This window comes from Mastomys coucha, unplaced genomic scaffold, assembly GCF_008632895.1.
Source record: "Mastomys coucha isolate ucsf_1 unplaced genomic scaffold, UCSF_Mcou_1 pScaffold15, whole genome shotgun sequence".
Taxonomy (NCBI): domain Eukaryota; kingdom Metazoa; phylum Chordata; class Mammalia; order Rodentia; family Muridae; genus Mastomys; species Mastomys coucha.
The window spans coordinates 49,761,541-49,773,972 of record NW_022196897.1 but is presented as its reverse complement, the minus strand read 5'-3'; the positions used below and the strand labels follow the sequence as shown (position 1 = coordinate 49,773,972).

General features: G+C 35.5%; 1 protein-coding gene across 8 annotated transcripts in view; it reads left to right on the top strand.

The window, feature by feature from the left end:
* The window catches only part of Kcnh7 (potassium voltage-gated channel subfamily H member 7), a 467,665-nt gene that overhangs the window by 310,914 nt on the left and 144,319 nt on the right, over nt 1-12,432 (top strand). For 5 of the 8 annotated variants that reach the window (XM_031370435.1, XM_031370431.1, XM_031370430.1 and 2 more), the window contains 3 exons: nt 2,446-2,874; nt 7,385-7,405; nt 7,830-7,853. In XM_031370435.1, coding sequence (XP_031226295.1) covers nt 2,446-2,874; nt 7,385-7,405; nt 7,830-7,853 — 474 coding nt within the window. The remainder of the gene's footprint in view (nt 1-2,445; nt 2,875-7,384; nt 7,406-7,829; nt 7,854-12,432) is intronic. The other 3 variants (XM_031370432.1, XM_031370433.1, XM_031370434.1) reach the window with 3 other exon arrangements.

Here is a 12,432-nt window from a genome sequence, read left to right as displayed (position 1 = left end):
GTATAAACATCAAAAAGATGATTGGAAGTGAAATGAATGCAGTCAGGATGTTACTATTGTGGGTTATAGAAGATGGGGGTATCAGACAATGGTATTGAGGATAACCCTCAAGTCTCAGACTTATCCAACTAAGTAGATTGCAATGTCATTTGCTCTGAAAAAAAAAATGGATGAGTTTGAAGGTCTGTATCAGGAGATTGAAATTTGTACTAAGAATCTGGGGTAACTTGCAACACTCTAAGAGGGACCATTGCCAACATTAAATATGCAGGTTTAGTATTCAGAGTAGAAATCTGGGCTGAAGATTACAGTGATTGAATTAAGAAGAGGATTAAAAATATGTGGATAGATAACACCATTCACTAAGCATGTTTTCAAAATGGAGAAAAGTTCCTGAGTGTGGAGTGGTGTTTTCTTGTGTTTTATAACCATCTTCAATGGATTGAGAAGTTCATGCAATATAAACCCACAATGCCTGTGGTGGCCGCTATCCATGATTTTTAAAGAAGAAAACAAGGTGGAAAATATTGTTCTCTACAGACATGAGCTAAATACCCAGAACGCCAGTAAACTCCTCTGCAGACCTAGACTCCTCACCTAGCATTACAAGTTTCAAATTGGGGGTTTTCTTGGAAACATTAGAGAATCTTTGGGTAACAGATTACTGTCTAAGTGTTTTCAGCGCTTTGTTTTCTTTGAGGACAGACGTTTACTTGTTTTATTACCTTTTAATTCTTTTTTGTTTTGTTTTGTTTTGTTTTCGAGACAGGGTTTCTCTGTGTAGCCCTGGCTGTCTTGGAACTCACTCTGTAGACCAGGCTGACCTTGAACTCAGAAATCCGCCTGCCTCTGCCTCCCAAGTGCTGGGATTAAAGGTGTATGCCACCACTGCCAGCTAATTTCCTATTTTTTAAGACATTCCAAGGGCAACAAAAGATGCAAATAAAAAGTATGCAGATGCAACGCCCCTTGTTTGCTTTCAACCTCCTCACTGAGCAATTCCACAGTATGAGTTCAGATTGTGGGGTTTTTGTTTGTTTTTTTTGTTTTTTGTTTTTTGTTTTTTTTATGTTTTCCTCTGTTGCCATCCAATTTATATGAACAAATAAATTCTTGGGGATTCTTTTTTGAAAATAGTATCATAAGTATACAAAGTCAAAGCAAGTTATTCTTAAGAATACATTTGAACAACTTTTCATTAAAGCAAGCAAATTTTCTAGCATCTCAAGCCTCTCATAATACAGTACAAGATGCTAGAGTTTTTCAACCGATCTCCTTTTAATAAAAATTCAGTTGGTCTCTGCTTCTGTGTCTTTAAATCTTAAATATAAATTGTTGTGCCAGGTGAAATGTGAACTTTCTTTCTCATTTCAGTAGATAACTTCCCAAAGGGTCTGCAGGAATTTGCAATTCCATCAACAAACCCCCACAGTACTTAAGATAAATTTGTGTTCTCTCTCTCCCCATTTCCTGCTAAATTAAAAGGAGAAAAGATAATTTTTGTCTATTTTAATTTACAGATCTACTACTAGTATGTTTATTTAGTTAATACTTTAATAGTGGATTCTTTCATTTCTATTTATTCAGCCATTATTTAAATTCATTATTTTTAATTGCAATTAAATTAATTACAATTAAATTTAAATAATATTCACTCAATTGTTTATATATGGATAGTTTTCAATGCATCTTTCACTCTGATGTAAGTACACCATCGCACATCACATTCTTAGATTTCGCAATAACAACAAGTGTGACAAATAATAAGTAAATAAACGAACAAACAAATAAATAAATTCTTACCTTCACATCTCTTAGGCAGCCTATAACTTTTCAATACTTCCAGGTGTATTGAGAAACTGTGGATATACAATCTATCTCCCTTTTTATTACCCAAACTGAACTGTTTTACAAAACTGTTAAAGACAAAATACTATTTGGTTACAATACTATTAAAATACAATTACAGTTACAATACTGTTAATTAAAATGATACTGAAGACATCTTCAAGTGTATCAAGCCCACTTCAAGCTCATGTCTTTCTCTACTTTTATCAATACCTTTACCACCCCATACATACCCATCATTCCTCTTTCTAGCCCTTGATAAAAATGTTGGTTCTATTTTTGTACATAAATTGTGGGTATTTACTGAATACATGTTTTTAATCTGTAAAAGCTAAAAGTCCTGTGTCATGTAAATAATGTTTTCATGTCATTAGGATGTTTTGTAATTATCAAAAGGAAAATATATATGTGTGTATGTTTGTGTATGTACAAAATTGTTCTTAGGGTTTTTTTATAGTCTTTCTTAATAAAGGAAAATTAATTCAATATAGATTAACAGTTATTTTATATGGTATTTGAACATGAGTTGGTTATGTTTATTATTTTTAAAGTATATATTCATTGTGTGAGAATACTCTTTTCTTTCTTCCTTTGTAGGGAAACTTTTTGGGTTCAAATTTCCTGGTCTGAGAGTTCTAACATACAGAAAGCAGTCCTTGCCACAGGAAGACCCGGATGTGGTAGTCATTGATTCTTCTAAACACAGCGATGACTCTGTGGCCATGAAGCACTTTAAGTCTCCCACGAAAGAAAGCTGCAGTCCCTCTGAAGCAGATGATACGAAAGCCTTGATACAGCCTAGCCAGTGTTCTCCCTTAGTGAACATATCAGGACCTCTGGACCATTCCTCTCCCAAAAGGCAATGGGACCGCCTCTACCCTGACATGCTGCAGTCAAGTTCCCAACTAACACACTCCAGGTCAAGGGAGAGCCTCTGTAGCATACGGAGGGCATCTTCAGTTCATGATATAGAAGGGTTCAGTGTCCACCCCAAGAACATATTTAGAGATCGACATGCCAGTGAAGGTATGTAACATGGAAAGATTTTTAATTGGGTAATGGAAATTTATTTTTACATGGCTTTAAAACTGAACAGTAATTTGTTTCTTCACAGAAGAAATGTGATTAAAGCTATTAAAAACACGAGTCTCGCATTAAGAATTTTTTTTCTTGTTTCCTCTTTGAACCCTAGTGAGTAATTTGGTTTCTTCTGGCTTCTTTATCAGTGTTTCTGAAACAGTGTAACCATTATCAGCCTGCTTCCTGGTGTGTTAATTAATTAATCTCTAATTTAAGATATGATTAGGAGATGAATTCTATCATCTTAAGCATAATTAATTTTCTTGGGTTTAGCAAATAATCACACCCTGGAAGAAAGAGCAGTGTGCCCTCGCTGGACTGTGTCATTGACCATTAGCCATGGGAGTGGGAGAGAGGTGGAAAGAGCAGGATAGGTTAGTGGGGAAACCCACTGGGCAATTTGGAAAGCAGAGTCAGAATTTATTTTCTCTCTAGCCCCATTCACATTCCTAAATTAGCCAGAGTGAAAGGTGTGCTTTGAAAGTCACCAAGGAAGCAATCTACCTTTAGCATGATAACGGATAACATTGTTTGAGTAGTTAGGATGCAGGAAGCAGTGCTTCTCATTTAAATCTCATAGCCATTCTGTAGGTTAGGAGCCAGTTTCAAACTCCCTTTGTAGATACATAAACAACTGCCACAGGGCAGGCAAGAAGGGAACAGAGCTAGTCAACTTTGAGGCTCCTATGGCCTCACTGCTCAAAAGGCTTCTAATCCACAAGCAACTACTCTCCTTCATTTCTGTTCCAGTAGACTCCACCTTCAGGAAAGTTGGCTCAGTTTAAGGAGTCTGAGAGTAGCCCCACTGGATACTCAGACGCACTTTTCCAACCCTTGCAGAGTTAGGCTCTTGAAGGGTCTGCTGTCCTTTCCCAGAATCCTCATTCCTTCAAGTGCCTTTGCCACTTAAGCTGCTGTCAGCTATCTTTTCAAAAACATAAGTCTGTTCGTGTGGGTCCTTACTATAGCATTCGAATCATTATAATGAATGAGAAAAGTTACTTTTTAGCTTAGTGGAGACTGCTCCCACTAAGGCGATTTGCTAATTCACATGCTATACCACACATATCCCTCCTTTTCTGTATAAAATGCTCCTTGCTGTTCATTCCTCTCCATAATTATTACTCAGCTACAAGCACTAGTTTCTCCCTTTCCAAACCAGAGGATTCAAATGATTTCCTGAATGAAAGGAAACGTTAGTTTTCAAAAGTAGTGCATATTTTAGCATATATTCTATAGTTACCAACACGTATAGATGTGCACACATTCACACACACATATATGTACATGTATGTATATATACACACACATATATGCAGATATAGATCAATAATGGTTGCATGTGAAAATATATAAGATACCATCTTGTACCTGCAATTTTTCAGATTTAGCACTCAGCCCAGTGTACTACTTTATTCCAATATCATACTCATAAGGATATAATGAGCTTCTTCCTCCACATACATTGATTTAAACCAAAGTCCTAGTATTGAGTCATGTGGGGGAATATTTCTAAAGGGCACAATGAAGTAGAAAAAGACAGATGAGCTGAAAGAAAAGAAGTTGGCAGGGGTGGGAGGGAGGACTTCAAAGAGAGATAAGAGACAGAATCTGTCTCAGAATAGAAAGAGGAGTTTGGAATAAGACAAATCGGAGAAACCACATTACAAGATTAATTAGTATATCTACTTTAATCTATGCTCTGAGAAGAGTAAAAAGAAAAATAAAATCAATGACAGTTCTCAAGCTAGATAATTATGCTCCAGACCACCTAGGAATATTGGGTTCAATATTTTATGACCAAATGAAACCTGTATCACTGGATGTTTTAACAAAGCATCGTATGATGAATTACAATAAATTCAGTGCTGTTTCAAATGAACAGCATACGGTTTAGTTTGTCCCTGCCAGTTAGTATGCTTATCTTTAGCAAGCACACTGAGTCTTCAGAGTTTTCCCATAGGAAACTGAGCTTAGGGTAATAAACTTAGAAAAACAGACTTCTCATACTCAGAACATCCTGCATACCTCGCCTCTGTTTCAATAGAATTTATTAGTATTGAATATGGAGTTTTACATCTGATTTCCTCTAAGGTGGCCACCTCATGGTACACCATTACTTAACACAATTATAAGAAAGAACGACTTGGTATTTTTTGGTACTTTTAGATTTCTCAGTACAAGAACTATATGTAGATTGATGCTTAATAATAAGATCATTCTTCATTCTCCTCTCTTCTTTGAGCTAAGCAATTTTCAGTAAAGTACCACTGTCCTGCAAATATCAAGTCAGTGTGTGGCTGCAGACTGACAAACTCACAGAACATTCACCACAGTACTTTAGTCTCAAAATGATGTTACTTTAAAAGCCACTGACGGGCTTGGAAGGCATTGCCATTCCTGGGGCTATATAACTCTATATACTTGAGAAATGAAAGACAAGCCAGAGCAGACAGAAGATCTTCACTGTTGATTTTAGTGTTATGAAAATGATTAAGCTTTAAAACCCCAGAGGCACCAGAGTTGGAGTTGAGAAGCTCTCATTCTACCCAGTTCCATCCTCTTACATACTCTATCTTTACACTACTACTGTATCTTATGGGTCTGTTAGTTGTTAATATTTTACATAATCCTCTTATTTTTGTCTATTGGAAAGTACCTTGGTATTTTCCTTCCTAAGGCACATATTACAGAGAACTGTCAGTCTTTTTCTGAGGTCTGTTCCAAGTTAACATTATGAAAATTTAGTAAAAATGTAGTATTGTAAAAAGGAAGGTAAAAAATACACATGGAAAATATAAACCTCAATTAGTTTATCATGACATTCAAGAAACATGAAATTAGTCTGCCAAAACACTGCGAGAGTCTAACTCTTCCTGCACTTTATATCGCTAGTACTATAGATGCTACTGTCAATATATGACACCAGGTATTTTGTACTTTAACTTCAGAACAGTTTTAGCCAATCAATCAATCAATACATAACTATATTAAATCAAACCATTGATGGGCATAGAAGAAATAAGAAAGTGTGGCAGGTCATTTCAATGTTAAGCTTCACATTCTTCCTCAGTGTCAAAGCTTCACTAACTCTATGCTAATTTTACTTACATTTGTCTTTATAGCCTATAGGTTTAGTGAGTAAATGTGCTGGTGTGTGTGTGTGTGTGTGTGTGTGTGTGTGTGTGTGTGTGTGTGTGTGTGTGTGTAGGGTATTCTATTAGTAGTTTTCAATAGTGCTGGGGGTCAAACCAGAGTCACATAAATGATAATCAAGTATCCTGCTCCCGAGCTAACCTCCAGCTCCATTTGTAAATTTTTCTAACCACTTGCAAAACAGTTACTACTTTACTAATAATTTAGGCCACTCTGAGGGTGAAACTATTTCTGTGTAAACAAGATCTTGATCAATGCTCCTTTTTTGTCATTTGTTAAAAGAGAGGAGAAAAATGCAATAACAAGTCCCATTTTATTCTCACACTTCTGATCAAGGCATTTTCTTCTCTAACAATTCCATAAACCATAGTATTGAAATTACTTTCAATATAAGCTTTGAAGCAATTATGTAGTATCCTAAGATTTTGAATATGCATAGTGATAAGATAGACGACAAGAAATGTATACATTTCTCAAACCTTGTATAGATTTGAATGGTTTCTTATGACTTCGTTTATTTTAAGCTTCTGTATTTCAAAGCTGGTAATACATACTAATACATATTTTCAGTACCACAGAAGAAACATTTAGATTTCTACTCTCAAAATAAATCTGAAAACACTCTATGCCAAGATTTTAAAACAGCCTGTTTTAATATGAACAAATTTATAAACATTCTAGGTTTTATGCTACACAGTGAAAATGCAAAATCTTTTTACACAATAAAGCCTTTCGTTGATATGTTTTGCTTACGAATAATTTATTCAATACTATTTGATATTTTTTAAGTTACACAGTAAAGAACAGTTAAGCATAAGGAAACAGTAATAAAACTGCTCTAAACTATCCAAATCAGATTAGCAATCTATTGTCTTAGAAACGTTTTTCCATACTCACATGCTAAGGCTTAATTACATAGAAAATTCTTGACATGCAAAATATCATATGATTTTCCTTTGACTTGTTGCAAGTTACAGTTGAGGATACATAAAAATTGGCTTTTGACAAGGTTGTAAGTTAACCCAATTGCCAGCAACTATGTGGATCTTTCCCAGAAATGCTATAATTTAAAAATCTGTAACTTACAACTGTTTAAATTAAGTGTCATGAATATTTCACTTCTTTGTAATGTTTATTATGGCTGATATTTACAAATTACTTGTTAATGCTCTACAATATTTTTTATATTTGTATTTTGGTTTTTCTGACTGTTTCTACTAAGCTAGTTTGGTGTACTTAATATAATTTTAGTCTTCTTTTTTATATTTCTCTCTCTTTTATCCTTATATGCTCAAAACAGACAATGGTCGAAATGTCAAAGGTAATGTATAAACTCAAATTTCACCATCTGGTGCTTAAAGAGCCCTGTACTTGGCATGTTAAGTTGCCTGCTGTATGCCCTGTTGATGCCACATCTCCTGGCTGCCCTCAGCTACTCCAGGTGCCTGGTGGAGACATCATGGCTTGGTTTTGCTGGAGACATGATTACTTTCTCTGCTGTGCCATCAAAGTGATGAGGAATGCCTTTTTATCCTGAAAAAACAAGAATGTAATGATTGACAGTGAATACTTCCTAAATATTTGGAAAGAAATGAATGTCAAGATGAATATATCCCAATGTAAAAGAAGCACATGATCTGTTTCAGGGAATTTGTTTTCTCTTGAGTACAGGATTAAATAAAATGATCCAAGAGCTCTATAACAGAATCACTTCACTTGTTCCTCTTTTGTTTCCTTAAAACTAGTTTCACGTTCCTGGATGGCAGGGGGTATGGTTTTAAGCTTACTGTAGTAGTACACTGTGCCTGCATGACAGTCATTCTCTATTTTTCCTCTATTATATTTCAATCCCTTTAAATTGTATTCTATCTTATTCTAACCGCTGGCATGGTTTACAGCTACCACAGGGTAATATTTAACTGGGAGGTATTCTGGATAAATTTGGATTTGGCTAAATATTTGAACTCCAATTCTATTTTGGCTACCAAAGTGGATGCAAGGATCAAGACATTTGGCTTGATTTTTGGCCGTGCATGCTGCTGTGGATGTGTAAATGGTGGCAGTGATCCATCTTCTGCATGTATGTTGCATGAACATGTCTCCACCAGTAACCATCATTACTCAGATCTTACTGTCTTAGACTCTTTTTTTATGTCACTAGTAATCTGACCACTGTGGGGTTTTGTGTATCGACTTCTTAATTGTATTCCTAATTAATTTGAAACTGCCATTGCTGATGAATGAGTAGGACTAGAGACTGTAGATGATCTGTGATCAGAATCCCAGTATAACTTAGAAATAAGTGAGACTGTGAGACTCCTTTTCCTTGCCTTGTCTATCATTTTGTAAACACTTCCAGAAAGGTCTGTGTAGGAGATGGGATTTTATCTACATGGATGTTCTGCTCTTGGGTTTGTCCATTGTGACTTTTAAAAGGGAAAAGCTGATTCCAGCTGTGGATGGTAGTTTTAGTTGACAATTCAGAGTGAATCCTTAAAAAGAACAAAAAGTCTTGAGTCTTGCTGCCTGCTTATTCCCTGGAAACACTGATGCATAAGATTAGTAAATGAGGAGATATTGATTTTCCAGTGAATTTGTTAAAACTAAAGTGAGAAGTGAAGCTAGTTTGATTGAAGTCATTTGAAAATTAGGCTGGACCCAAACTAGTGGTCCAGTGATGAGGCTATAAGTTCATGTGAGCCCTGATCAAATCTGGAGCAACCAAAGAAATAAGACAGTGGGCATTGGGGAAAGAAAGGAAGAAAGAGAGAAAGAACCTACCACTAATCATCTATTTGTCCAAAATAAAGTCATTTTGTTTAAATTATATTAACTATTGCATTAAACTAAACTTTATCATCAGTATCTCTGTTTTATAATAAAAATCCCAATCACCTGACCGAAACTTGTTTTAATATGAATGTGTGTGCATATATTTCAGATGCACAACAGTTTTACAATTACCATTCTCATAAGGCTACAAATACAAACAAGACAATCCATCAAGTTTGCTTGTAAAATAAATTAATACTGACTCTAAGCCTTAATACATAAAATATTGTATAAAGGAAAAATACATCTCTATACTGCTTTGAAAACAGAACACATCATTACAACTGAAGACTCCCCTAGAACAGCATGCATAACCTTGTAATGCAGATAAAGGATTTGCAGAATTGTCTGACTGTTGCCCTGAAAGCTCAGGTGCTGCCTAATTCCTCTGCACAAGGAGTACAGACATCTTTATTTTCAGAAGAGGTCATACATTAACTATCTTGGGAAGTCTGTTTTAATTCCCATTTCACAAAGAACTAGCACCAGCCTAAATTCTTCATCCCTCCATCTGTACCCAGTGGACAGAGATACATTCTCTGGCTGTTAGAACTCGAAATGTAAAATCTTACCAGCGAAAGAGGACAAACTAGCTCTCAGCCTTTTCTTCCAAAACTAAATAATTTCCACCCAACCTTTTTCTTCAGGTCAATTCTGTTTCCCTTCAATTAATTTCCTTAGCACTCTGACACCTTAAACAACAGTTAAGTGTTATTTTTAGAAACTGTAACCCCTGTTGGAGGAGAAAAGCTACTTCATACAATTGCATACTTTATGTAGATATCAGAATTTGAGGCAATATCTCTAGAACATGAAAAGAGTTTCTAATGTTACTTTGGAAACTCCCAAATCACCTCACACCCAGTGTTTTGTTTGTCTGTTCCACATTCTTATTCACAGAGGCAATGTTTACTCTGCTCATCCTATTTAGTAAGTCACTGATAAAGTTGTCCCCCTAGATTGTTTTTAAGAGCCTAGATCTCTAGTCCGTGCTAACAAGTTTACAACCAGTCCATGATATTATTATGAGTCAGAAACCAAACTGCTCTCAAGATTGGTAAGAACATTCAGCTCCAATGTAGCCAGGAAACCTGTTGGGGGAGGGGAAAGAGACAGAGAGACAGAGAGACAGAGATAGAGACAGAGATAGAGACAGAGAGAGAGAGAGAGAGAGAGAGAGAGAGAGAGAGAGAGAGAGAGAGAGAGAAATTTGACAGAAATTGTTTCTTACACACTGCAGTGGCCATTACCCTGAAGCCTTTGACCTTATCAGGATTTGCAAATGGATTCTTAGTGATGACAGTCTGCTTTGGCAAGATATGTGTCACACTGGAACAAAATTTGTAGCTACTGAATCCAAATAATAGTTTTCTGAGAGCTGTAGAACTTCCTGGCTCCTGCTTATTTATTCACAGGGTTCTTTGGCAAACCTTCCTTGCTAATGATACATTGACATTTTTCTCTAATGTTAATATGTCTTAGTAATCCATTTCATTAAATTTATCAAAAATAAACTCATTGTCCTTAGAAATACAGTAAGGGTTCAACAAGATAGCAAAGGCACTTGCTGCCAGAAAATGTGACAACTGGAGTTGGAGTCCAAGAAACCATATTATGCCATGTAAAAAGAAAACTAATTCCATGCAACTGTCCTACGGTGTCCATATGCACATGCCTTGACATTTGTGCCTATAAATAGATAACACACACACATACACACACACACCCCACCATCACCACTGCAAACAGCAACAATAATAAATAAATAAAACATTACCTTAACCAGATTAATTTAGTCTCATCATATGTATTTCAAGTGTTTTAAAATCTAAAAGTCTTCTTAGTTTGCTGAATCTCTGTCCATAGTTTGAAAACATAGCCTATTCTATGTCACCAGGTACTTGTACTCAAGTTTATCCGATGGTTGGTGTAGTCTACCTGACCACCTGCTTTCCCTCTTCTAATCACACAGGGGCACACTCACATTCTTGTCACCCACCCACAAAGCCAGGGTGACAACAGTCTCCTGGAACACTTCTGAGTCCTCTATTTCCTTCAACTGAATCTACCATGTCCCTTTATTTCTGCCTATTCCTTCTCCTTAAATGAATTTACTTTGTTTTTCAGGCTAATCTCCTTTCTTTCATTAGAATCCCAAATCCCATCTGTTCATGATCATTGTCAGGGAGGCTGCCCATCACCTCTAATCCTCAGCCAAGGCCTCTCTGAATGTAGACCTAGGAGGTAGGAAACCTTATGTTTTAATCTCTGGTTTTTTACTCATACTCTTTGACCTCGTATCCTGTCAGCTTAAGTTTAGAGTTGGTTAGAAAGGTATTATTAATTCCTGCCTTAAAGCATTGAGAACTTACATACCATTGGAATTTATATAGAATTCAGAAAAATCTATGAGAACCATATTTTTGCACAATTGAAAAGACTTGTAAGTGGAAATATTTGACCCAAAGTCAAGAGAAAAGAACACTGCACTTTGCTATACAGGAGAAAATAAGCTTGGAATATCTTATCTGATTGGGGATACATGAATATTTTAAATACAGTTATGCTGAGCTCATTAAATATATTCACCCAAAAGAAAGTTTTCATTAACTCTTTCAGAACAAAAGCCCAAAACAAATGAACTGAAATAATTGTGTAGGAGATTGTTTTCCATATTAAATGAGATAAGTTAAAATCGGGACAGTAAAAAGGCTACAAGTTCAAGGCTACACCTGAGTAAGACAAAGGAGTTCTCAGCTCGAGCTGAGCCAATAATCCTTTTCTCACAAATATTTTATTTTACTAACTTGATGTTCCTGAAATGGAATTCAGAGTTTGTTAACCATTTCTAAAATAACAGCAAGACTCTCTAACTTTAATATAAAGGATTCACAAAGGTAAACAAAGCTGTTTATAATAAAATAATATATATCATTTGAATATAAATATACTGAGGACATAATTCAATAAACTCAGTAGAAAAGTTGGCTTTCAAGAAACTAAGAACATGATTGACCATCCCATATAAAAAGAACAAAGCAGGAGAGCAGCCATACTGAATAATAATAAATTGAGATTTAACAAAAATTTTGAGTGTTTTAAATACCCAACATAATAAGAAACTAAGAGAACCTGAAAGGGATCTTAGGAAGTATGGTATTCTTACAAGGTGTCTTTCACTTTAAGCATCCTTTAAAAATTATTCTCTATATGATTTAATAACAGTGAATTGGACAGAAGGTAGGCCCATCACTGAATGTGAAGGTATATCTTTATCTTCATGTTAAAAAACTATTTGGAAACAACATACTTTGCTAAGAATAAGAAGAATTGTTGGCAAGAAGAATCTACAAGTAAATTGCTTACTCCACCAGTGGTGACCAGAGTTGGATCCCTCACAATGCAAGAACACAAGCACATGCACATACATGTGCACAAGCACACACACACACACACACACTCATAAAAATAATTAATTAAAAATTAAAAATAAGTAAATAAATAATGAGTAATGTA